The sequence below is a fragment of the Meleagris gallopavo genome, chromosome Z, assembly GCF_905368555.1.
Source record: "Meleagris gallopavo chromosome Z, MGAL_WU_HG_1.1, whole genome shotgun sequence".
Classification (NCBI taxonomy): domain Eukaryota; kingdom Metazoa; phylum Chordata; class Aves; order Galliformes; family Phasianidae; genus Meleagris; species Meleagris gallopavo.
The window spans coordinates 65,917,049-65,944,939 of NC_139435.1; the positions used below are offsets into that span (position 1 = coordinate 65,917,049).

The 27,891-nt window shown below is 38.8% G+C and overlaps 1 protein-coding gene across 1 annotated transcript; it reads right to left on the bottom strand.

Moving 5' to 3' along the window:
- Window positions 1-2: 2 nt before the first annotated feature.
- Window positions 3-27,709, bottom strand: UGCG (UDP-glucose ceramide glucosyltransferase). The gene is made up of 9 exons (XM_085213042.1): window positions 27,466-27,709; window positions 11,612-11,753; window positions 8,368-8,470; window positions 7,319-7,420; window positions 6,835-6,947; window positions 4,948-5,126; window positions 4,449-4,535; window positions 3,854-4,043; window positions 3-2,511 (listed from the first exon to the last, which is right to left on the bottom strand). Exons 1-9 carry the CDS (start codon window positions 27,561-27,563, stop codon window positions 2,341-2,343), a joined length of 1,185 nt encoding a protein of 394 aa, XP_085069168.1. The 5' UTR covers window positions 27,564-27,709; the 3' UTR covers window positions 3-2,340.
- Between the last annotated feature and the right edge of the window lie 182 nt (window positions 27,710-27,891).

Consider the following 27,891-nt stretch of genomic DNA (forward strand, 5'->3'; position numbering starts at 1 on the left):
TATTCCAAACATTATATTCAAAATTTATTTTTAAATAAAAGAAAAACAATGACTTTAAATAAACATGGTATATTCTACATACCTGTAGAACAACACAACTTTACATTAGCCATTTTTAATTTTGAAAGTTCTGTTGTAGCATCTTCAGCATTTGACAGTGTTGGTTTTGTTGGTTTCAATTTCAATCAACCAGACAATACCCCAAAACTATTTGCTTAAGTGAAGCTTCAGTTTTCTTGACCAAAGATGGTTCTGCTAATATAAAAGCACCCGGTTAAACAATTATCCCCACTTAACATCTTGTAAATGAAGTCTTTTCAGCCTTTTTTTGGTTTTCTGTTCCACTGCCTGCATAGAAATCAGCATAAAGCTAAGTTGCAAGCTATGCTTCACTTCAGCAGTGCAATGAATGGCATTAAACTTCATGAAACAAAGATATAAACATTGTCAGCAAAATTCAATTATGTAAAAACTCTTAAAAACTATGTTTTCGTGGGTCACAACTAGACTAGCTTTCAGTGTGCAACTCTCCTCGGCAAAAAAACTTATTCCTGATTCACATGAAAAGAAGCACGCAACCAAAAGCCTTTGTTCATAAGCCTTTGTTCATACAGAAATGCCCATTAAAAAGTTCCATGTTATCATAAGGCAAAAAAAAAACCCATTAAGATGGATGAAGCATTTTGGCCCAGAGTATGTATAATACGTACACACACGACACTGATGTGTAGCATATGACAGCTAAGGGATTGGCTCAGTAAGATAAGTGTCCATTTTTATAAATACATATCATTATTGCTAATATGCTACACGTAATTCAGCTTTTAGAGCTGCTTGGTTGGCATGAGCCTTGTAATCAGCAGCTCACATTCATGGTGACAATATTCCATTCCACCTGAAGTAAAGCAGCATAAATACAATTATGAAAACAAAAGGCTTATGCAACATCCCTCTCTAGCTTTGCTGTTGTTTTTTTTTTTTCTTTTGTTGTCGTTGGCTTTTTTTGCTTGCTTTTTTTTTTAAATTAAAGATGTTTAAAGAAAACAAGTCCAGTTCACCACAAATTGGAAAGTCTCACAATAAGGTTGGAAACCAAGCTACAGGGACAGGGTCAGAAAACACGGCATGCATTATAATCTAGTCCTTTTAGTCATACCACTGGAATACTAAGTCCAATTTAAAGGCTAGACTAACAGTAGAAGGCAAAAAGCCAAGAGTAGACTTAGTTTGATGTTTAAATTAAGATTAAAATTTTAGTAACAGCAAATTCACCCAAACCTTTAATATATTCACAATATTTACTACAATTGAATACTTAATTTTGACTACTGTGGATACATATGTTCACTTTAAAAAGATTTTAAATACCTGCATCATGAAATTACATTCTTAATACATTGTTTTAAGAAAATAGCTTGTGTGAAATGTTTCTGAAATGTATTTCTGCTCCCTTCTGTCCTTTACTGAGTCTCACGCATACATCCCCCACCCCACCACCCCCAGTCAAAGCGCTCACACACACAAAAAAAAAGCCAAACACCCCTTAAAAAGGATGGAAACAATGAAGGGGGCCAACTAGGCTAGTTACAGCACAGTGCTTAACAAGGTTCAAGACCGAACCAGATTAGAGTTGGCCAAAAGATGCTCACAATATGTGACTGACCAGTAATGCCTTTCACCTCACCCTATCAAACTCAGTCCACTTTTGGTTCATTGCAACAACTAAAGTATTTCATATATACATATAAACACAGGACTCCAGCTTTATTTCAGTTTGTTTTTGCTAAGCATTTTTACTTTCATTTTGTTCTGCAGCAACTACAAGAGGTAGGCATAAAGCATTTAAGAGCTTCTTTCCCAAGGTCCTGTTAGTAGCTCAATTTAGTGGGATATGATAGAAATCAGATGTACTTTTTTTCTGTGATATTACTAGGTACAGCCTTGTGCAATCCAGCTGGACAATAGCTAAGTGACCACTGGCTTTGCTAGGCCAGCATACCATGGAGTAAGAAGCCATTCCTATCCAGGATACTTTCTTTTTTTTTTTTTTTTTTAAAAAAAGAGTTTACTGCAGAGTATTCATATAGCAGATATGTATCAGAACCAATTCTCTCCATTTCTATTTGTACATAGGAGCAAAATACCATTTGGCCAAGACTATGGATGTATTTACACAGATATGCAAGTGCCATGCAAAAAATAAATTAAAGAACAGATACCAAAACATACAAGTAATAAAACTATTGAAGGTAGATTTTCTTAGAAGTATTTTTTATAAACAATTTATAATACTTTCGATCCCCCTTTCTCTTTTTGACAGTCACAGTTGCAAAGCTGTGGCTATACATCAAGGATTTCTTCTGCAGTGCCTCCGCAACGTAATCTGTAGCGTCCTGTCCTCCAGCTAATAGTAGGGTCCCACAGAGCAGACAGGAAAATATAAATTGTCATGGATTCTCTGATGAACCAAGCGACTGCATAATCAAGTTTAGAAAAACATAAAGCACCACCCTAGGAATACAAAAACAAATATTTAAGCATACTAACCATGGGGTTTTGAAGTAATGTGAAACATTTGTATTACAGATAAATCTATTCTAATGCTTAATATACTGTTTCATATTATCAAATTAATTATTTAGAAGTAGTTTTTCTCAATATGATTTTTCAAGATATGACTACCCACACGTTAAACATGAGATACTTGGTAGAATGAACCCAGAAGGTTCAAAAAGTGACTTGTATGCAAAGCAAAAGACAAAGAGTCACAATTTCAATTTATTTTCTTTTGAAGCTTTGTAAAACTGTGTTGAAAGCAGGCATTAAGTTTATGCCACAGACCCCAGAATAGCAGCACCTAGAGAGTAGGCCACCACACATTTTCAAGGGAGTGAAATTAGAAGAACCAAGCTTTTGGCTAATTCCATAGAAAAAAAGATTAAAAAACATTTACAGACAGTCCTTCTGAATTTAATATTCCTTTGAGATTTACCAGCTACATGCAGAGCTACACACTGAAGAGGCTTTAGAAGAGGAAGAACAGGTACAAAGTTATTTTACTTCACCATGTACATATCATGCAGTAGTTGCAGTAATCAGAGAAACGACTGTTAAACCAGTGTTCTGCCTGATCAGTAGAACTAGCCTTTCCTTCTAGGAATTCTTAAAACTACAAAGAGAATGTTTTTCAGTATGATGAGAATTAGTTCATAATTTGTACACATAAGTAACTGTGAATCAGATTTAGATGGAATAGGGTCACAGTAGACAGAGTAGCCTCAAGAACTACAGCATCAGAAAAGCATATATTTCTCTGATTTGTGTTATCTTTCAATATAGAAGGTTTTACTGAGGACTCCCTTCTTCCAGTGACGAGGAGGTTTTATTTTTGACATCAGATTATACCCAGTATCAAAATACAGAAGAAATACATTTAAGTGTACATAAACTGTACACATAAGCTTCAAGATACAAAAGACAGAACAATTAAAGATAAAAAACTACTAAAATTTCAGAGCTGCTGTACTTGTACTTTTTAAAAAAAAGCTTAGAGTTCTGGATATGCTTAAATATAGCAGACTAGAAACACAAATGCAAAAATGTGAAAGGGAGACAGAAGTCAACTTGCAGAGGCTAATTAGAAGTAAGTGCACAAAGAAAGTAAGATCACAACTAAGCACACCTTTCATGCTACTTTAAGTGAAGTTAGCAGGTGGGCAGAGGTACAGGATTTGACCTAGCACTTCCTTGATGATATCAAGAGAAGTATCTTGTTACTTTAATCACATTTATCTGTTGTTCAATAAGTTGGCACTAGCAGGTTTCATAACCTCTGATAAGAAACATGACATACCTGAACACCTCTTAGTTGAATGTAGTCAAATATAAACCACGCCAAGCAGTGACACATAAAAAACACCATTATATCCCATCTGAACACATGATGAGCTGCCCAACCAATAACCAGACTGGCAACAAAACACTCTGAAATTGGCTCACATATTATTGTGGCAGGTAACATATTAATTCGCAGTTTGGCCCATCTAGGAAAGAAACAAAACAGTTCAGACTACATGTCATTTCTTATGACTTCTTCCCCAAACTCATCAGGTGATGAGCCATGTTTTTTAATTTACACTTTCAAATTAAACATGGCAAAAAAAAAATTACCCTTTCAAAAACACTATGTAAAACATTTAATAGGTAACCAGTTTCTTTTTGTTGCATTTTTTCTTTTTTAGGTTTTTAGTCTTAAAAAAAAAACCTACTCATGCATGAGTCTCATTTCCTTGGAAAGTCAGCACCTCTAGCCATGCACTGAAACGATAGCATTCTTGCCATTATTAACAAATTAGTTTGAGAAAAGTATTCACTCCATTTTCAGGTTAATCACATCAGAAACAGGTAACAGGAATGGAAGGAAGAGGAAGCAAGAATTAAAATCTTACCTGATCATTCTGGATTGAAACTGAGAAATAGAATATGAACCAGAGTTTTGCATTGCAACTTGTGTGGCCATTGCAAATTTCCACCCTCTGAAAAATAAATATATATTATGAAAAGCATGCAAATAAGAAATGCAAAGAACAGCTATAGAACAAGCATTTTAAGAATTTTATTAAGCTTTGATATTTTCTTTAGTATATATTCTATATTATTACAATGCGTAAGAGCAAAAAAAATAAGTACACTTTTACCAAATCTCTTGCTTAGAAGATAGTAAATATCTCCTGAACAATATACCTAATGTTCTCTGAAACATTCTTCTACAGCAGTTGATGTGGGCTTGAGTATCTCTCTCCAAGGATTGACAGAAGAAAGCACATGTCATAAGCACGCTTGGTGCGCATACATGAAGTTGACCTGACTGCCTACATGTATAGCATGTAACACGTGAAAACAGTTACAAACTGTATTTCAAACAAAAGCTTGCTTCAGTGGTCTTACCGGTCAGCTATTGCTTTGGCCATAAAATAATCTTCAGCAATATACTGTGCAAAAGCTATCAATCCCCCAGCTTGGTCCAAGACATCCTTCCTCATCAAGCACGACATTCCTGTTACACACTTAAAGCCAGTTAAATTTGCTGAAATATATGACCTTGGATGTGAAGTTCCAAAATAAACCTGCAAAAAACAAGATAAGGCTTTTAAGCTCTACGTGTAGTTATGCCATTACTACTGACAACTCTCTCCTCTCTATGTATTCGAAAGAGAAAGAATTGTAAACACAGCCAATAATGATCCTATATTCTTTACCACCCAAGTAAGAAGTCTAATCTAACACTAAATCTGAGAAATCTAATAGATGTGGACTCTGTTTCTATGGATTTAATATACAGCTTGAATTTTTATATTGAACTGCCATATTTTATTCGATACTAAATTTCTAATTTAGGCTGTTTTCAGGTAATACACATAGTAAAACTCAAACTATTAATCACTCAAATAATTAATTATTCACTTACAGCTGACAGACATACTGTCTCATTCTTCTTAACTAAAGCAGTAAAGAAGCGAAGAATTTTTGTTTAATGTACCAGCAAGATGAAATAGCCAAAACACTTCAGACTGAAAAAGTTTTAAAAATACAAGATCCAGTAACATAAAGCCAGCAGTTTCCTAGAAAAAGATAGCCAAGGCTGAGCACTAGCATCTTAGTGCTATTCATCCTATTGATGGTCGTACTAATACATCAGCTTATTCAATAGAAGGCATGGTGACCTTGTGGTCAGTGTACCTTGTGGTACACTGGAACTAGAAGCAAAAAGTTCTTCCAGGAGCATAGAAGCAGTAATTAGAATGCTATTTAGCAAGCAGCAATAAGAGTTCTGTGTTATACCCTCTTGCTCTCTTCTTTTAAGAAAATCAATTCAGACTTTGTTTCAAAAAAAAAAAAAATTCACTCAGGGTACTGTCTCTCTACTGAATTTCTCTGCACTTTTTTTCCCTCACATTTTTGCCTTTGACTATTAGAATAGGACCAAAATGCCTTATTTATGCCAGCTTAGAGTAAAAAGAAATTATTAAATTATTTGTCTTCAGATACGAGGAACAGACAAAACTCAATCTCCTCTTCTACTGGGAACAACTTACTGAGAATGGAGAGAGGGAAGAATAGGACAGATAACATTAAGTGATACGAAGATAGTGGACAGGAATTAACTCTTCATCTTCTCTTTCTAAACAAGCACTAGGAGACATAAAATAGCCCTACAGAAGAGTTCAGAGTTAAGAAGGCAGTGGTGCTTGTAATATAGATCTACAGAACTTCCTGATACAGACAGGTAAGATGCAGGAGATTTACACAGATTCAAGTAGAAAATGTAAAAGTTAGTGTAAGAAAAGAGTACTTCCTACAGGGTGCATCTCAGCTGAAAATACTGGAAAGCTGAGAGAGTATTAAGGGAAAGCAGAACATACACCTTGATTAGGTCCTGTTCCAAAGATTCTGTTTATAACCTCTGGAAATAAGATACTACTGTGAGCAGGTCTTTTCTCTAACTTAGTCATTTTTATTTTCCTAGTTAAAGGTCAACAGAGTTCACAGCTTTTTTTTTTTTTTTTTTTTTTACTAAAGTGCCAGTAATTATTAAAATAAAATCCTGTATTTTCATCCTGCACTCTGTATAGCAAACAAGATTTGAATTGATGTCTGGAGCAACGTGGTAGAATTTCCAAACATTTACAAGCTATCCTAGACAGTCTGAAGTGTAACTGCTGCTAAAAATAGAAGAAACCTCCTTTCACTTGAAAATGCAAAAGGCACCATACAACTTTTAGTCAGCAACGTATTAAACACACACACACACACACACACACACACTGCACTGACCTGTTCCAGGGTGGCAGCAAATCCTTGTCTGTCAGCAACATAGGGAAGACCATGGACCAATCCTACTTTCTCAGTCATTTGGTTGGCCATATCTGTCAGAGTGTCCGGTGTAACTAAGCAAGAAATAAGAAAATGATAGTTCATTGAGCAATTCCATCATTAGCAGAAGGCTATTGTGTAACAGTATTGTTATTTTCATGTTATTGTCAACAGCAGGTACAGCTTGGTGCACTCCACTTTGGAGAAATAAACTGTCAGTAATAATTTTAATCATTATTACTATTTTATGATCAGCAAATAAAATAAGAACAGTATTTTCAAAAATAAGACCGACATCCTTAAAGGTTGAATGTTTTTATTCTGTGAAAAGAATTCTCCAGACTTCATTTCTATTCCTGTTCTAAGTTAAAATAATCTTCTACAACTGCTAGCCTACATGGAGTAAGGGGAATAAAACTATCAGCACATTACAATACACACCTACCTCTGATTCCACTATCACAAATCCATATTAGATCATATTTGGCAACTTCATAGCCAGGCATTAAGTTGTTAATCTTGGGGTTGATGCCAACCTTCTTGCCACCTTTAAAAAAAAAAAAAAGCAAGCATATTTAAAATGCAATGGGTGCTTTTTTCTGAGTGTTGATTTTTTTTTTACCTGTTTGTTTTGGGGCTCTTTTTTTTTTTTTTTTTTAAGATTTTTTTTAATCTATCTGCGAAAAAATCTAGCTGGAAAATCAGTATGTTTACCTTTCAATTCTACAAGTCCACCTTTATGAAAAGCATTTAAATTTTACATATTCCTTTATTTCTGTTTTTTGTATTTTACTACAGTTTAGTAGAGAATTAAAAAGGAAAATAATTCAAATGCTTCTTCAAAATAGTCGGTTAATAACTGAGACTAGAATTACAAAGCTTTTTACTGCATTCTATGAAGTAAATATTGCCTACTGCTTTTTCTTAAGAGTCCTGATTATGATTGTTACAACCTAGGATAAACTTAGCAAAAGGGGGAGTGGAGTAGAATACAGTGATACAACCTTTTGTTCCTAACAGATATGATTCTGCTTACTACATGTCATCTAGTTCTAATTATCCTTTCCTAATCCTTTCCTCTTTCAGAAGAAACAATTAGTAAGAAATAGACTTAGTCTCTAAGTTAATGAAAACAGATTATTTTAACACCTCAAGCTCAAATACAACCAGAACTTTAAGTCACTCCCTGCATATTTAGAATAGTGTAGAAACAAGATTCAAACTTGAATTGAATTTCAGAGTTAGCAGAAAAAGGGTGCAGAGATTGAATAATGATTTTTTTCTAGAGTTTGTTGTTTTTTTGATTGCTTTTAAAATGAGGTCACAAATTACAAATACAAATCTAGTTCTATACTCTGCTCAAATACAAGATTAAGTCACAGAATGCACACTGGAAGAACAAGACAACTATGTCTTTCAGAACACTATTTAAGAGCTGATTGCCTAAAAATTTTTTTGTAATTTGAAGTCCCACTTTGGAGAAGCACTGCTTACCTATAAACAGTCTAGCATCAACATTTGGGTATTTTCCAAGGAGCTTTTTGCAGACATCAATAGCTGGATCATCGTGATCTTGTACACAGAGTAGTACTTCATACTAGTGGGGGGGGGAAAAAAAAGATGCACATATTTGATGTCAATATAGCCTAGGGAATAAAGCTTCACAGCATAGCAAACAAAAAAAAATGAATAGCACTGCTATAGCATTAAAAATAAAAGGGGGTTGTTTTACAGCTAAATAACACCTAATGCACCAGCAAGTACTTGCTAAAAAGAAAATAATTCCACGTTCCTGTAAACTACTGTAGCAAGGAATGTTCATTTTCCTGTTATTGGGAAGACTTCTATTAGGCACAAAACAGAACGTTACACAAAGAAGCTAAAGTTTCTGCTCCTGCTTCCATTCCACCCTAACCCTGCTTCCATTTCTGTTCATATACGAATCTGAAGTTTATGATCTATAAAACTACAGTACATCAAATATTAAAGGAAGGTGCTACAAGCTGTGAAAGTGTTCACTTCCATGGCAGAACATAATCCACAGAACTTCTAGGATTATAGATCTCACTTTTCAGTCAAAATATATTAGCTTCCAAAGCACTGTGTGCCAGAACTATGCTGGTATTTGATCTTTACCAACAGTCTGTAATACTCTGAATACTTGGACGGTAAAACAAACAAGAGACTTATAAATGAAACTGACACAAAGCAGATTCTTTTCATCTCTTTAACAAAACTCCAGATCATGTTAACACGAACTATTGTACACCTAAGCTTCTATTTCTTCACTTTGTAGATGCATAATGCAGAACACAGCAGGATGACAGCCCTTTGAGACCAATAAAGGTACACTTTATCATACAATAAAGCTAAGTGCAGGAACATACATCATAATGTACATCTTCCCCTCTACAGAACAAAGGTTAGAAAACCTAGCATGAAGTAAGAAATTGTACCTGTTTCAGCAGTCAACCTACACAGCTACTAAATGAGCTACAAACACTTGGTGAAAAAGCAGCGTTTTAAGAATCACACACAACTTAATGTCTCAAGACTACAAGTTTTGAAAGAGGTATTTGTTTCTTCATTAGTAATGGACTCCCTGAGTACTTCCGTCTTGACATAGCCTTCCTGTCTCCCTGATCAAATTGTGAAGCATTACAAGTCAATAGCACACCAATTCTAAGAATACAATTCAGAAAAGGTAAGTTTCTGATCAAAAAAATCTCGAAGTCATCCTTACATGCAAAAAGTTAAACAGCCAGTCTCATTAGAAATGATTTAATCCCATTTGATACAGGAATAATAAATAAAAAGCTGCAGTTAGTGAGCAAAACAGTTACTCTATTCTCCATCACACTGCAGTAACACCTAGCCGAACTTCATTTTCCAGGAACTATACAAGAAAAAATTATTCCCAACATCAAAAGGTGTCTGCCTATAAGCTCAATGATGAGTTCATATTCTTTATGAGGAACAAGTAATGTCATCCACTACAACGGATGAAATAAGTTGAATAAATACATCATTTCAAGTGGAAAAAAGGCACTGTGACACAAAAACCCAGCAAGGGCAAGTTGACTCAGAATATTGTGGAAACTTAATAACTTCTTAATTGTACTTGTAGGACTTGCTCCAACACTACAGACAAAAGCAGCTACGTCTTTAAGTGCAAGCATAAAGCTAATTAGCCTGAAGAGTGAGCAGTGTTTGATTCCAATTATTTTTATAAAGAAAAAGCAATTTAAGAAGTAAAAGATATTTCAACTACTACAGAAGTGACCCTTACATTATGAATATCATGGAAATTAACAACTGAAGAGATTAGTGCTCTATTGTTGATCCAGTTAAGTATGTGAAACAATTTTTTTTTTTTTTTTTTTTTGCTAGGAAGTGATAAAATCTTCAATCCACCGTTGGAATAACATCTCTATATCCATTCTGAAAAAAAATCAGTGAGTAATTGAATTTTGAATGAGTAACAGAAAACTTTGACATGACAACATTTCAGCAGAAAAATTTTATTTCATGGTAAATAGCCTTTGTATGCAATAATGGACTAAAGAACAACATACGTGAAAGTGCAGAGAAAACACAAAGACATTTATCTGTACAAAGATTAGAATTGGGTTAATTTAAATGTAACACAAATGGGGACATCTGACAAAATTTCAAAATGCATAGTAGGCATGAACAATAGTATTTGTAGTCAAATATTGAGATAGTCATTATAGCTATAAAACAGCTTGAGATCTTGTTGCCTTTAACTTTTTTTTTTTGCTATACTTAATGTTTATTGTACTTTCTGGGGAGTCAGAATGATTCAAATCTGCATGCCTCGATTTTTGAAAGGCCTCAAATACTACTAAAGAAGAACAATCCAATTTGTAGTCAACTGCAAGAGTTTTGTTTGGATTTGTTTTTTAAACCCTACCTGACAGAGTTTTGAAGTTACTCCTAAATAGAATATACGAAGAAAACCCACCACAGAGTTCACATGTGCTTTTGTCCTTTGTAAAAAGGAAACAGCAGTGTCTGAAGCATTTCTGAGAAGAACTGAAGCAAAAAGTTTTTCTATCAGGAGTTTGAACTCAAAATATATGTGGTCAGAATAGACTGTATTCCACCCACAGTACCACACACCACAAAGCGAATGATGCAACGAGTCCTTCCCTTTTAAGGTCCTTAACACAAGGACAGCATCTGACAGTTATCACTTACCTTGCTTATCACTCATATTACAAAGTCAAACAGCATTCAAGAGCAAACATAAGCTTTTCTTAACTATTTGTTTTCCAGATATGATTAAGTGGCTTGGAGGCAGTACTTCACTGAGCCACATTTTGCTACAGACTATGTCAGTAAGAACGACCAGTAAATTTCAGGCTATTTTCACAAAATCTGTTACAGAAAAATACCTAATTATGAAGGGTGTCTGGTCTCTCAAAAGGCAATGGTCTTTTAAAGATTGTACTCCTATAAACAAGAAAGTAATGGAGTAATGATTTAACAAATCTTAGTAAAATCTAGAGTAGGCTTTGTCTTCAAGTCTTGGTCATGTTCCTTTACAAACAGTTTTTTGAAGAGGAATAAATTCTGGAACATAAGAACACATAATCATGCATTTGCTGTGGAAGGAAGAACAATTCGCTGTACAATCAAGTTGAGTAATTCTAGCACAAACCATTGATTGGATTTTCAGAGGCAGAGAAGGAAATACTGTAAATAGTATACATACTTTGGGATAATCCAGTTCAAAGAAGGTTTCTAAGTTGTTGATCAGATTAGGATCCACACCTTTCAACGGCTTTAAAAGTGAAACACCAGGAAGCTTGCTATATGGCTGTTTATCTGTGGCTTTCTTATTTAGGTGGAGGCGCCTGCAAGAAGAAATAACCACTGTACATGAAACAAAATATGTAGAGAACTCCATTTAAAATACAGTTAAAAATAAGAAACTCAAAATTTAAAATTGTGATAAAAAATTTTGTTTCGGTTGTAGGATCAACAGCTGTTTTCAGACCTGTTGACAGCACGTCAGAGAATGCGCAGCATTAGGTATGACAAATTCAATTCAATCTTATTCAACTTCTTAAATACTTCAGATAAAATTCCAAACATGATCATTTTAAACAATGAAAGTATCACTTCCTTCAGTCTACATAGGACAAACATTTCTGCCTTCCTACACAGTGTTAAAAATCATTATTGTAACAGGATAACCAGAAAACAGCTTCCTGTAAATAAAAATTAAGGTTATTTTTCCTACATCAATGTATGCAAAACTTAAAGCAAGCTGAAAGCACAAAGAGAAAAATAGGGATTAGTAAAAATCAACAGTTAAACATCTTTGAGGAAGGGAATTAAGATCAACTGAGAATGTGCCTTAGAAAGTTACTAATCTAGCTGCTCTACTAACAGAAGAGATTCCAGTAGTTCTCTACAGCATTTTGTTGAAACAAGACAATGACATGCTCACACAGGTCATTTCATCTGTCTCCCCAGCACACTTCTTTAAGTGAAGTTTGCAGCTGGACACCAGAAGCACAGCACTATTTGCAGCAGAATAACCATAAGACAGAAGGAAAAGATGATGTCCTCGTACTGTCATCAAAACCAAGCCACTGCAGAGCTAAACTAAAATAGTCCTGACAAACAATTAATGGACAAGGAGCAATCAGACCAAAGTGAAGAAACTGTTCAGTAGTTCTGAGAGCTGTCACAAAAACCTCGTTGCCAATTTGAACATCAACACATCAGGAAACAAGGTTGTTAAGGGAGTACCAATAATGCTATTCTGAACAATGGGGGAGAGGGGGTAGAAAAAAAAGTAGCCAATGCAAATAAATAATCATTTTTAAGTGAGCTGTAGCAGTGCAAATAGGGTTTGTATATTGAGAAAACTCTTGAAGAAAAGGAATGAATGGAAAGAGGTAAGAAGAAACACAGATGAAGATGTGCAGCAGGACTGATAGATAACAAGCAGCAAGTGTTAAAACTGCAGAATCTCACTAGGCATTGTGTTACAAGCCATGCTGACATATAGGATTAGGCAGGTGATTGAATTACACAAGGAAGAGCCTACACATGGTGTGAGGGACGCCTTACAAAAATCTGCAAATGAGGCATGTAGCATTATCAGGATCTAACCAGCTATAAGGTATAACAAACCGAGAATCCTGAAAGAGTATGCCTCAGTAAGGTAAGGCTGACTCTAGCATGGTACCTTAAAATGCCATCTTGGGAGCTACATGTATCATGACGCTAAGGTAAGACAGCACCACGTTAGACTCCATGGAGCAGGAGAGAACTTACCAGTAAGCCACATCATTTTACACTGATAAAGGCTATTTGCGAATTGGTGTAACCTGAGCAAGAATAAAAGAGTAACAGCTGGAAATCTATCTTCACCAGAGAAACAGAGCAACCACTGTCAGAAATAAGTTGCAATATCAGGGCTAACATTTAACAGTGAAGTCAAAATATCAGGCTAAGTTAACATTAATATTTTTAACATACATATTCTAAGTGAAGTCACACACTACGGAACATGCAGGGTCTACACTGTAAATGTAAGATGTAATAGCAGACAGTGAAGCAATATTTTTGAATCTGAGCTTGTCCTTATGGTTGTTCAGTTCTCTCAGATGGGTGTTGTGATCAGTGTTTTTCATCAGCACTGAGCAAGCAAGACAGTTAAGAATGAAGGAATAGGAACCTTCAAGGTTCATATTATACACTGAATTATATTTTGCACTGAACTTAACCCAGAATATTCAGATGTTCTCGCTTAATTGATTATTTTTTTTCCCCCTATCCCTGCCTAATGTAGTAAGCTGCAAGAAAGCACCACTACATCAAGGAAACAATAAAAACTATTTAAAGTGCTATTTAAAGGCACCTGCAGGTCCCATGTGTGAAAGAACAGTAGCCAAGTTATCTACAAACATCTTCACACTGACGTGTTAAATACATCAGCCTGAAATCATCAGGAGACAAAGCACTGAAATTCCATCTAAGCAGCTTGGTGCTGGGAATAAGTTGGGAAAGAAGAGCAGAAGGATGCATAATGGAGCCATGAGCTGTCGTTCAACTGTCCTATACTGTCTAAGGAGCAACTGCAAAACCTGTGGAAACTTATTTACAATCTGGATGTCTTCTCTCAGAAATATAAATACTTCAAAAGGCAAAAATTCAATTCAATGAGTTATCACTGCCCAGTGTCACTACATGATAAATCTTTGGCAATCTGTATCAAGCTAGCCTACTAAACCTTGCCTCCCCTGCCATTCAGGTGGGGTGAGTATTCCAGCAAATAGAAAAAAGCTTGCTGAAGTAGACTGCTGGGTCACTATGGTTATTAAAGGTAGTTGAAAAACAAAACATTTTATTCACTCATTTTAACCTCTCCTCAGCAGCTACTTAATTAATTCTCCTTAATAACTGCAAGAACATTGTTCTTCACCACAAGTTTGCAACAGATACTTTGAAATTATAAAGCAGCACTAACAAGACCCAGAAAGGACTGAACACATCCCTTGGAGGTGTAGCTGCACAAGCAGTTGAGATGCCCCAGCAGCTCGTTACTTTGGAAAGACTCTTCTCACTGTCTGTACTTTTGAATTCTTACACATGTCCTCCAGACAGTTTTCTTGGTCAACTGAGTCATCTCACAGGGATTAGTGGAGTTCAGGATCTGCTACAGAACAACACCTCTCCACTTGAAAGAGGAGAAATGAGAAGGAAGATGGTCCTGCTTCTTTTGGCAGCAGAAAGGGAAAGGTGAGATCACCATATTTTCATTACTTTCTATAAATGCCTTGCACTAAAACATCTCCAAAAGCAGGTATCCTTATGTGCAGATTAAAATCTATAACATTACAATCAGGGCAATAAATACCATTGAAAGAAAGATTAGAGAAGTCCAGAGAAAGTAGTGCAGGTAACTCTTAAATTCACAGAAAAGTTAGCAATCCTTGCTTTACAAAGACTAATAGATTAATGTTAAAATCCAACCATGTTAATCTTAGTGTATAGACATTTCTATGCTAATAACAAACACATTCCAGCACCTTACAGCAGCAGTGGTTGTACAATTATCAGCAGCCAAAAAAATACATTGTATTTTATAAATACAGAGCATGCAGAACTGTAATTTTATTTACAAATAAAAGTCAAATTCTATGAATCCTAGTCATTGACTCAAGACAACTGTTGGCTTTGGAGCCACAGGGCACATTTTGCATGCCAGTGAAGGTGGGTGGGAAGAGTCTGCTTGAACAGCCTCTGCTACAGTGCTGGTCTACACCAGCAGGAAGAAAAGCATCCTTATATGTGGTAGCACAGAGACCGATGAAAAGATGTTGCAGTGGCATATCTAAACTAGAATAATGCATTATGAAGTACTTCTTATACTGCTTTACACAGATTCATGAACACAATATCCTATTGCATACTTACAGGCCTACTACACTACTCCTTTTAGGGACCTCGTCAATTTCAGATGGCTTTGAAAACTGCAAAACAGACCAGTACAGGCCTCTAGCAAGTGCCCAGAATTATTCTTTAAGTCAGATTTAAACACCTGGATCCTTTTTCAACCTTTCTTGCCCAGAGTATGGTTTCATAATACAGCTGAATCATTTCAAGCGTAGGCTGCGACTTGGAGGCACTCCTTTTTTTCCTCCATTTCTGGGATTTGTTCTTCTTACAGTGGTGTTGCCATTTGTCTGATCCCACAGTGACCTAGTCAAGACACTTAAACCATCACAGAGTAATTTCATTTGTAGCATCAGCATTTTGTCAACTTAACTTAGCAAATATACTTGCTGAAAGGATGAGGAAGACGACCCTGCGGCATCATTAACAGCAGAGATCCCTTGGTGCTCCTTAACCTCCTTGCTTCTGTCATCACCAGCCAAACAAGACACTGTGACAGTACAAATGCCCATGCAATCCTGCTGTAAGCTATTTCGACCCACTTAAACAGAAAACTAATCCTGAAGTGGAAAGAAAAAAGCCAGATTGCCAAATTAACGTTGGAGCCGCTTCAGGAAGGATGCAGTAAGCTCCAAAACATGTTTAGAAAGGAGACTGCTTAGATCAGGAAAAAAGGAAAAGCTCATACTCCTTCCTCTCCTGACTTCAGCAGGCTTCCAGAGAGCCAAGCTGCCCATGGGAGAGCAGCATGAGCACGCTCACCACAGGTCAGGGGAGGATCCATGCCAGCACAAAGCAGTGCTGGGAGCCCAGCCACTTCCTCTGGAAATGTGCACAAGGATGAGGTCATGCTGCAGTTGGTTAGTGCTCCCTCATATACCAGCTGTGGGTAAAAGACAAATCAAATACACTCCACTGACATTCTACACAAATTTCTTCCTGCACTACACATAGCACACAGACGAAAGGGCAAAGGCTCTTAGCATATATAGCACACTGATACCATGATGGGGAGGTGCACCAAAGGGGAATGAGTTGGAATAAAACAAGAGTCAAATGATTTCCACACACAAAAAAAAGCAGAAGGACTTAAGAAAAAAAAAAAAATGGACTGAGGTAGAACCTGGGCTGTGACAATTCTAACTTTCCACATGGTAAATATTCTCAGAAAACAAATATTAATCTGTATTTCCAATTGTGGGAAGCAGTAATTCAGTTAGTAAAGATAAATACAATCTTACAAGACAGAACAAAAATCTTAGTGCAATTTGTTTAACTTTAAACCTTCAAACAGACAAAATGCTTTAAGAAGCATTTTTTGAACAGCTGGACATGTTATCACAAAAGTCACATCACATTCAGCACAGGAAAACCATAATGAGTCTTCTCACAGGTGAATTTTGTGTTGCTGGCTTTGATTTTGAACTCCATGTTTGGAAAAAAAAAAAAGATGATGCTATATCTTTTAGAAAGAAATACGAGCAAGCACTTCAGATATCAACCTCAAACCTCTAGCAAACTGTCCCTTTCTCAAAATTTAGAAGTTCTTCCCCCGTTCTCCTTCTTATCCCCATGCCCACAAGATAAAGGGAAACAAACAGACTTAACTCCCATACAATAGGCTGCAGTTATCCTGAAGTAATGGGAATCCTTTTACAGCCCAAATCCTAGGTAGTCAGTGTACAGCACACATGAAGTGTACTCTGGCATGTGCTTAACAAAAACACAGCACCATGTCTACATCACAGCTGTTTCTGGAACACAGTAAGCACTGAAACGAACACAGAGCATTCTCTTATAGGCTGTCTGCAGGCTGCCATCAAAACAGCAATTCTTGCCCTGTTTCTGCTCTCCCACAACCCTTGGCCTACTGGTGGTAATAAAGCAGTCAGGGCCACAAGATAAATTGGATCAGCCTGCTGATCAAACAGAACTATCCCACAGAAAATCTGAGTCTGAGTCACCATGTAGCCACATGCTCACTGAAGGCAGATTAGAAAAGCAGAAATGTTTAGAAAGGTGTAGGAGTAGGAGGGGATTTAGGTTATTCCTTTGAGCAGCAAATTAAGAGACAGTGGAATGTAGAAATAGAAACATTTTTTTTGATGCAGGCTGCTTGCAATGAGTGTTATACAATTTCAGAGCTGCGTGCAAAGCAATTTGTGTTTTATTTCTGAGAGCATCTCCAGTGGATGGCAACAACTCCAGGCCTGATAAAGCAACCAAAGCAGTCGCTATTACTATAGAATCAAACCCAGGATCAAAAAGCTAAAGATGAAATCTTCTAATACAAAGAAGATCTGTACTGTAAGATTATTTGGTTTGCTTTTCTGACTTTGCCATTCTGTAGGTAGAAAATAACTCTTTACTATTCATTTCATAAGACACAAGTTTAAACGAAAACTTCATTGCTAAGTATTAGATCATGTGCTTCCTACAGACCCAAGCTGCTCCCTGCTGCTCCCACTGCACAAATAGATCCCTGTTGCACAATCTTTCACAGCCCCTTTTCCTAAAAGTTTCAGCAAGAAAAAAAAAGCACATGACTCAAAACCTACATGAACAAATACAAAAATACCTTGTTTTCACAGATGAGGTACGGCAAAAGCTACATGCCTTGTCTGGACCATAGAACTATCAGCAAGGCAGTGACAATGCTCTCACTGCAAGAGTCTTATGAGACCTTGAAGAATTTCCAATAAAGAACACCAGGAAGCAATTATGAGCAGAAGAAAGCAACTATAAAAACCTTCCAAAGAAAATACTGGAGTAACTTCTGTACTCAACACAACATTAAAGGTTTCAGAAAAGCTTTCTTTCCAGCAGATACAAACCAGAAAATCCAGCTTGGTAAATTTATCTCTCTTCTCTTCAAAAATAATAAATTAAAAATTGCAAAAGTACAGACAACACTGGGGACACAGAGTCTCAACAGAAACTTTTATCTTCCTTCACTACTTCACTACAGCTAGATAAGAGCATTGCAAGCATAATGTTTTATGGAACATCTACACTTCATCTCACCTTTAAAACTGTTTAAAAGGAAGTATGAGTATCTTAATTCTGAGAAACTCCGTCAGCCTGAAAATCCAGCCTGTTTCCCCATGCCTGTAAGGATGGAGACAGGGAGAATTTCTCACTTTCAAGATGCTGCTGCTGCTATTAACATTTGACAGTTTGCAATGCATACCCCTGTGAAGAAGAGCCTGAAAGCTTTTTATTTCACCCACCGCCTCATTCTAGCAAACCATGCAAGAAAAACATGTGCTGTTTTAGGCTAAAAAATAAAGTGCTCCAGCAGAAAGTGCTTGTAAGCTTTCCTGTAACAGCTCTGTACACTGTCTCAGTATCTTGGATGTTTTACATCAAGTAAGATGTATGTGTAGTCAGAGAAATATTTCTTCTGCTTTAAAATAAAGCATAGCATGCTATCATTATTAAACCATAGCAACAATCACCTCAGAACTCATTACTAAACAGATACCTGAACTAGTATCTCAGAACAAGCACTTAAGGGATACTCACAACCACCATAAGAATTAATGTTTATATTCACTTGAACAGGTCCCTCTCTGAAGGTTACACTGCTGACAACGCTGAGACAAACCTAATCAAGGGGTCAGAAAAAAAAAAAACAGCCAACAAAACAGACTTTGGTTTTCAAAGAGATATTTCTGGAGAGGGGAATGATCATTGGTCTAGAACAAAGGCTAAAGCAACCACCAACATAAACTGGCAAGACAGATGAGCTGTTAATTATCTGGCTGTTTTAATAAGATCAGTCCACTTGAATCATGTGTGAAGTTGTCAGACTGCTTCAAGAAACACAACAATTTCAAAGCAACAAGTCACAGGCAGTACTTCCAACACAGTCTCAGCCTTTCACATAGTACAATACTTCACTTTGGTTATCTTTGTCTACAACTGTAAGGTTACTTTATCCTACCTGAGCAGAAGATAGTGTAAAACTCATTTTACATGTGCTACAACCTCATTGTGACTCAAGGTATGAATTAACCAAGGCCAAATATGAGAAGGTACAAACTAGTCTAGACTTTTATCAACAACTGTAACTCACTTCAGAAATGCAAGCTATTCACCCAGCAAGAATTAAAGGTTTTTATCTATTCTAAAACACAAAATCCTTTTTTAAGCCACAGCTTTTTGTAAAATGCAAGACCAATTATGTACATTAAAACAAAAGAACTTCTTTCAATTAAAAGAAATTAAAATCCCAGTGAACTTGCCTACTTTTACTTCAGCAGTTCCCAGGGAGGGATGATCCGAGGACTAAAGAGTGCTTTAGTAAACCAGTAAAACTAGTCACATACTTAGCATGCCACACATGAGTTCTGACAAAGTCCACAAATTCATTCCTAAAGTCACGTAGCACTGTCTACCACCCTCTACCTAAACATTTCCACTCATCCAGAGTAACAAGAAGTTTACAGGAGTATTTAGTTTACATAAAGCCTCAGCTTCTTTCAACCTAATTGAAGTCTTCAACCATTACACAAGCAGTCAAAGCATATTCCTCCTCATGTCACTTCTCAGCTTCCTCCTCTACAGCTAGCATTTAAGGCCAAATGCCTCTTTGATTGAAAGCCTCCACTGCTTCCAGTAACACAATCTATTTCACTTCAAGAGCTTCCTTCAGTGTAGTCTTCTGCTTTACCTGCTCCAAATCTTGTAGTCTTTCATCTTTCCACACAAACTACACATCAGGAAGGCATGGTTTGTTCTTACAGCTTACTTGTCACGTTCACCATCTCCCATTCTCTGTCAAGATAATGTGTCCAATCTGAGAATGGTATCCTCAATTCTTTACTTTTAGATTTTTCCAAGATCTTTAATCTGGGCCTCTACCAAATTACTCATGTTAAGAGCCTGTAATATCACACTCTCTCTTCAATGTTTGCCATCTGTATCTTATCCTTCTGGCTCACAACAAAAGAAGAAAATACAAAACAAAAACCAGCCTTCTCATTGCCTCCAACACTAATGTTTTGTTCTCACATTACCACTCAGATTTCTGGTTTTGAGCTGTTTGGCTTTCCCTCAGTGTTAATCTTCTAATACAAAAATTCATTCAAACACAGTCTTACTATACATAACTCAAAAATTAACTCCTAACTTCTCCAGGTCAGGTATTTACATGTACTAATAAGATTCCCCCTAAGATTAATCCAGGTTGTACAGTCCCAGCTCTCTCAGCCTCTCCTTGCACATCAGGTTCTGCACAGCCCTGACAGCATCCTTCTGGCTCTCTGCCAGACTTGCTCCACCATGTCTCATACCAAAGCAGCCCAAAACTGTACGTTGCACACCAAAGTCAGTCTCAGCGGTATTGAGTAGAGGGGAAGGATCATGTTTCTTAACCGGTCAGAAACGCAGCCCAGAATGCTGTTAGCCTTCTTTGCTACCACAAGCACATCACTGCTCAGGGTCAATTTGCTGTCCACCAGCACCTCCAGCTCCTTTTCTGCAGAGTTGCTTTCCCAGTGCTCAGTCCCCAGCCAGCGCAGATGTATGTGGTTATCCCTTGCCATTTTCTTTGGCTGAGCTTCATGAGGTTCCTGTCAGCCCACTTCTCCAGCCTGTACAGGTCCCTCTGTATGGCAGCCACTCCTCCCAGTCCTGTATCATCAACAAATCGTTAATAAAGATGTCAAAAACTATTGCTGCAGATGACTTTTTGCATCTCAGTTCTGAAGACTTCTGGTGGTTTCCATGCCTTATCACAACATGAAGCTATTGTTTTCTTTAACTATGCACTGAGCATAGAGCCATCAGCGTTAAGTTAGCCCTGCTTTCAGTAGAGGCTTGGAACAGAGCCTTCAAATGGTATTTCCAGCCTAAAACACTAGTTTCCTACTATGTGCTGAAAAACTGATCCTCAACTCGCCATCCAAGTTGTCACACACTATTTTTGTGTGCCCATAATTCTTGATTCTCCCATTCCTCCTTAGTAATCATACTTGACTTGTTATCTTTGCTTTGCTCCCTTCAATTTCTCTCTGCCATAATGCTGCCACTCGCTTGCTGAGAAAAAGCAATCCAACAATTTATAAGGATGTGGTACTTGCAGCCAGTATCTGTAGGATTCTGCATGAAGTAGGGTCTATCATCAATGCAGAGATAGAGGAGACGGTGGTGCTGAGAGAACAGAAAGACAGGAGTGTTACCAAGATCAAAGAAAAGCCTCAGGTAACTTTTTATTCCTCTCTAGCATCCCAGTTTGCAGTCAAAAAATGCAAGTCCTTTTTTGCTTGCTTTTAAATTCTCTACAGATTTTTGCTGAAACATTCCTAGCAGAGGTCACAAGCTTGCTCTATTCCCTGCTCCATACAGATGAAATTAGATAACAACCCAATGTTAAGTTTAATATTTTACATCAAGTCTGTCATCAGCTATGCAACAGGAAAAACTGTTCACTTGCATGAAAAATTTCAGCTTAGATAGTATAAGTTCTGTAAAGATTCAACAGAGGAATGAAGAAAAACTCAAGAATAGACAGAGCATTTTGCATGTGCTAGAAGTCTTTCAGTCATTTCCTGGAGAAGCTCCAATGCTCCAACCACACTTTTCAGTTTTCTGCTTTGATTATCATCAGTAGGGAAGGACACCTCTAACTTCAGAAAAAGGTATTTAAGTCATCTCCATGGAAGTTCATCTACATCTTAGCTCACTGATGCCCCAGAATACTTGATACACATAGATTGCCTCCCATGGTAGCTGCCTCCAAAGCACTTCCACAAACCAAAGCAATCACACACCTGAGATGTGAAAGTGAGTAACTGTAGCCCTTAACAGATACTTTGGTCAGTCTATTGCCAGAAAGCAGCAGTGCTAAAACAAGACAGCCCAAACACAGAAACAGCTATAGCAACAAGCAAAAAGTCAGAAGAACAAGACCAAAGACAAGCAGAGATATCAGAAAAGAGCAGAGTAAGACTGGACACAAGTCATAGACCAAGCAGCAAGGGACAGACTAACAGAAGGCACTGAGACAGTACAATAGGGACAAAACCAATAATAGTGTTTTCTTCAGAAGTAAAGGCGACAGTACTATACAGTAATGTATTACCCCAAAGATCAAAACAACTCAAAAAGCAGGTGTCAAACAGAGCTTTGTTGGGTGGTGATGGTGTCTGTTTAGAACCCATGTTTTAGAAAGCTTTTCAAAGTTGCATAAGTTCTTCAGTAAACTTGAGTTTTCTGAATCTTTGCAAACTGAATTTTATCCTTGCATGCTTATGCATTATGTTAATGGTATTATATATGTTTCCACTTGCATGTAGGAGCTTGCTTCCTTTGGTAAGTTTCTGGAAGTCTTGGATTACACCAGTAGACAAGGCATAATGTGTCTAATTACATCTAGATGCAGCACGATTAAAGAATTCATTTTTCACTGACTACTGTTTAATGTCCATACACTTAAATTATTTTTAAAAACTAAAAGCAGCAATATGGTCATCAATTCCATGGTATGACACTACCCTTCCCACTTACATCTGGGAAGCAAGGACAATGAGCAACATCAGTACCAACTGGCTTATGGTTCGCTTAAAAAAAAAAAAAAAAAAAGCCCTGCAATTAGAATTGTTACTGGCAACAGATACAAGAACAATAGAGACTCAAAACCGAAACATGACTCCAAGAGTCTCATTTTGTGGAACAGGAAAACACAGCAGGAAGTTGCAAGCACGTTAAGAAACTCACCAAGCATTTCTTAGGAACTCTCTGACAATGGCAAAATTCAATGCAGTGCAGAGATGCTACGCAGAACACAACTTCCTAAATTTACAACATCCTATCCTCTGTCCTCAGTCCTAGAATGTATTTGCTATACACACCCTTGTGTGGGATATGAGCTGAAATAATCAATTTGAGTTTCTAGAGAAGTATAAAACACAGGCTTTCCTTCATTCTTAGACTAATGTCAGAAGACTTTAGTAGGGAAACATATCAGATTACACTTAAGTAAGGCTTTTTCTAGCTTCTGTGGGCTTTGTTTGCCAGCTTTATGTTAGGAAGGGACATAGAATGTTCAGAAAACACCTATCATTATTAAACCAGAACTATCTATTTTCAAATACTGTTAAAGTAGCAAACCCATCGCCATAGAATTTGAAAGTCAGTTGTTCAGAAACACAATGTGTTAGAGTCTCATTAGCCCTGAGAAAGTAGCTTTAGTTGTTTACTTTTTCTCCTTGATTTAAGAAGGCATCTGTTCCATTCTGTGCACATCTTCAGAGTAGAAGTTATTCAGGAATCATTAGTTTAACATTATTTAGTTTAACAGAATGTTAAAATATCAAAACTTACTCCTTAGTCTCTTGACTAACACTGCAAATCCTTTCCTTATTTGCACATCATTCAACTGCCTTCCCTTTTATTATCGTTCTGAAAGTCCAATTTAGCTGTCCATGCAATCACACAATTTCAGATGGTTTGAGAATTAGTATACCCAGCAACATCCAACACTAAACTCCTGCTGGATCAGTCAATGTTCAAATTCAACTCAAGCAGCTATATGCACTCAAGGGTCCTTGCTCAGGGACTTGTGTAAGGTATAAAGGAAAGCAACACAAACAGGTCAGATACCATTGCCTTATTACACAGAGTAAATGTATGCAAACTGCCCTTTACCTAATTACTAGCAATAAAAAGATGCATTAGGCCTATGTTAATTTCTTTTACTTCATTGACTCAGTATTACACAGAGCAACAAACTTAGACTGGTTTCAAATCACGCACTTCAGACAATTTATAGAATGCCCTTTGACTTAGCAGTATGATTACCTGAATTTCCTTGTTCAACCCACCTGTTCTTTTTGAAGGAAAGTGAAATTTACCAAACCTACTGCAATTTTCATAAACTAAAAACATTCACAGTGGGAAAATGTCGTAGGGGAGAAAAGCGTCAAGAAGCAGATTAAGCTTTAGCAAATGCAACACAAGAGAATGGACAGCACAGTTTCACAACTGGCATTTCTCAAGCTTAGATATCCAAAACCTACATCTTTTTAAAGCAATTATAATACAAACCAACACAACTGAAAAGCTCTTTAACCTTGTCAATTGCTGACAGCACTTCAAAAGAAAAGTTTACTTTCTCGAACATGTATAATCCTATCTACCTACTTAATTCACATGTGTTCTCACTACTATTACTTTAAAATCAAACATCTAAAATTTCAAAAGAGAATCTCAGGATGAGGAAGTTTCATGTATTATGTGCAAGTTTTATGGAAAAGTTTTAACACTTTTATTCCAACAGCACAGTTCAGTCCCTGCAATCCACCAGTTAAGTGCTGCTAGACACAGTGGGCTGAGAACAGTACTTAGTCCAATCACTTACACAAACATCAAACCAACATTATCACACACACAACGTGAGAAATGGGAGAACTAATTAGTTTCACCTTTCTTCTTTGCTTTCTGTAGTTGGCATAGTTTAAGTAGCTTTCAGTATGTAGTAAACATGATAGAATTCTACTACCATGTTACATCCTTTCACTGAGATCAAAAGGAGCTTCCATGTATCAGAGAAGACCCCCTGACACCTCAGTGACCTTGGGAAGGGTGCAGCATGCTGTACAAATATCCAACACACAACAGAGGGGCATGAGTAACTGTGCCTAACCACCAGCACTTTTGGGCCACAGCACTAGTCATGACTGCTTTTTGGGGTCCTTCCCTTGTAAACACCCATCAGCAGCTGTACCCATTCTAGCAGCTCCAGCATCCCAGCATCACCACAGGCACTGCAAAGATAACTCCCTGGGATGTCTGCTGTAGGTGCCCAGAACTTCTCTAATTTCACCACAAGTAAAGGACAGCTGAGTGGTCACAATCTGGGGAGCAGCAGTCCTGTTTCTATATACCTATCAAATAACAGCTCCTCCATCCAGCCTCTGCAACACGGCACAGAATCACAGAATGGCCAGGGTTGGAAGGGACCTCAAGGATCACAGATCTCCAACCACCCTGCCACATGCAGAGCCACCAACCTCCACATTCAATACTAGACCAGGCTGCCCAGGGCCCCATCCAATCTGGCCTTGAACATCCAGAGATGGGGCATCCACAACCTCTCTGGGCAGCCTGTTCCAGCACCTCACCACTCTCTCTGTAAAGAATTTCCCCAACATCCAAAACTGCAAGTTTCCCCACAGCTTGTAGCTTGGTCACTTCAGTGCTACTAGCTGCTCAGCCTTGACCAAGGGCCACCCTTCTGCAGTGAACACTAAAAAGCCACGTTACTGACCCACCTCATGGGCAGAGATGGTCAGCTCCTATCTGTGTCTTCTGAGCTGGTCTCAGGAACCCTACTACAGGCACATTCTCTTCTAGGGGTATCACAAACTGGAGTGAGTCTGCCTCCATTCTTACTAATCATCTGTCCCGCTGGCAAGTTCCCAGCTTGTTATCACACTGCTGTCGTATAAGCAAACCACAGGCACACCACAAACTCCCAATAACAAAAACCTACAGCTCTATTCACATGTCACTGCCACTTCATTTACAGTAGTTCTAAGCTACCCCAGGCCTGCCTGCTGCCTGCCTTGTCCAGCAGCTACAGGAAGAGACAATAGTCCCAATTTCTGCAATTCTACTTACTTGAAGTTATTGTCAGTTAACAGGAAATTGCTGATTTGGATATTGAGGTAAGGCAGAGTGCAACTGAACTTTCAGGGCAGTATCTTTTGTTCCCCTTCCCCACACTCAACTTCAGACAGATGAAGATCATCCCCAATCTCCTCATTTCCCTGCATCTTACACTCAGTTCCCCCAACACATTCCATGAGATGACACAGGACATCAGTGCATAATGGTTTTCTGCCCCACCTTACTTATATTTGGAGCTCTTTGACTGTTCCTCTGGCAGGTGCACCTGCTTTGGTGTGACTCACCCACAGGCTGCAAATCCTCTGAATTGCAGAGGCTCAGGGTGTGCGCACCCAACCAGGGCTGGCCACAGCTCTCCATGGCACACCCTCAGTCCATCCAGGGGTGTCCCTGCACTGCTCCACACCCTCTGCTCTGTACCTGGGATGTACAGCACAAGCTGCCAAAAACACCTCTTTCCCTATGGCCCCTCTGTTCGCTCTCTCTTGTCTCTCCTACTGTTTATCCTCTCACATGCCTTCTCCCATGTCACCATTTGGGCCTCCTGTCCCTCGCAGCTGCCACCACTCTCTTAAATATTTATGAGCAGCAGCACCACCACCACATGCACTTACCAGGGAAGCTGAAGCTCTGGCACACAAAGGTCTGTTTGCCTGAGAGCTTCCCAGAGACAGCTGTGCCTTCAGTATCCAAAACACTGCTATTCATGCCCAGCACAGCCCGTATGCTAGTTTTCAAGAAAAAATTTAGTCACCGGAGTGAATATAAGACCTAAATGCAACCCAACCACGGCGTGGAAAAATGATCAGACCCTTCAAGGGATTGTTCGTGAGAAAAGGGAGAGCAAAACAATCATACCCAAGGACAGCAGAGGTATGCCTAGTATGTGTGAAGGCAAGAAGAGCTCCATCTTCAACAAGGGCAGGCACTTATCACAGGTACCTATCACTGTGTGCAATAGCAAGAAAGGAAGGCAAACAGAAACCCGGGCATTCTCTAACACCTACGGCAGTGCAACAGTGGCCTCTTATTGACGAGAGAGAAAGCCAAGGCCTACCGGAGAAAGGAGCACGTTCCAGTCCTTTCCCACACGGCCCGGGCAGCCCCTCCACGGGCGCACACAGAAACCTGCTTTGTGTGTCCGCCATTGGAGCAAACACCCCTCAGCGCAAGGTAAAGCGCCCCAGCAGCCGGTGCCTCAGGCAGCCCCGGACATACGCACACACACACATACACGCGCGCACTGTTTTCTTACTAGTATCGTCACCACGCATTAAGTCATCCCTTCACTGAGTTGGTACACAACCTTACACGCGAGGTAAAGAAATGAAAAGCAGCCCGCGATCCGCAATCTGCACAGACCTGTGTTAACTGGGCTGCTTCGCGCCGCGCCGGCAGCACCGCGGCAACGCACGGCGGAACGCCGCCTCCCGCAGCGCAGCGCGCCCCGGCCCTCCCCGCACAGCCGCATCCCGCAGGTGCACGGCGGAGCCCCGAGCTCCGCAACCGCGCGCTTACGTGTAGATGATGGACATGAAGTGCATGAGCCAGAGCACGACAAAGAGGATCAGACCGAAGATGGCGAGCCCCTCCAGGGCCAGCGCCAGCACCGCCATCCTCGAAGAGCGGCGGCTGCGAAGCCGCGAAGGGAGAGGAGGGAGGAGGAACGGAGGGACGCGTCACCCTGGCCGGCGGCGAGCGTGGCTGCCGCACTACAGAGCACGGCGCGGCCCGGCCTGCCCCCGCCTTTTTGCCAAGCGCAGCCACGCCTGCCGCGGGGCGGAGGGCGGTTGGGGCCGTTACGCCTGCGCGACCTTGGGGGCGTCCCCGGCCGTGATTCGCGGGCTGTGCCGCGTCCGGCTGCGCTGTGGCGGGTGGGTCGGGGTGCGGGTCGGGGTGCGGCTGGAGCGCGTGAGGTCTGCGCCCGGCGGACAGCGGGCTGTG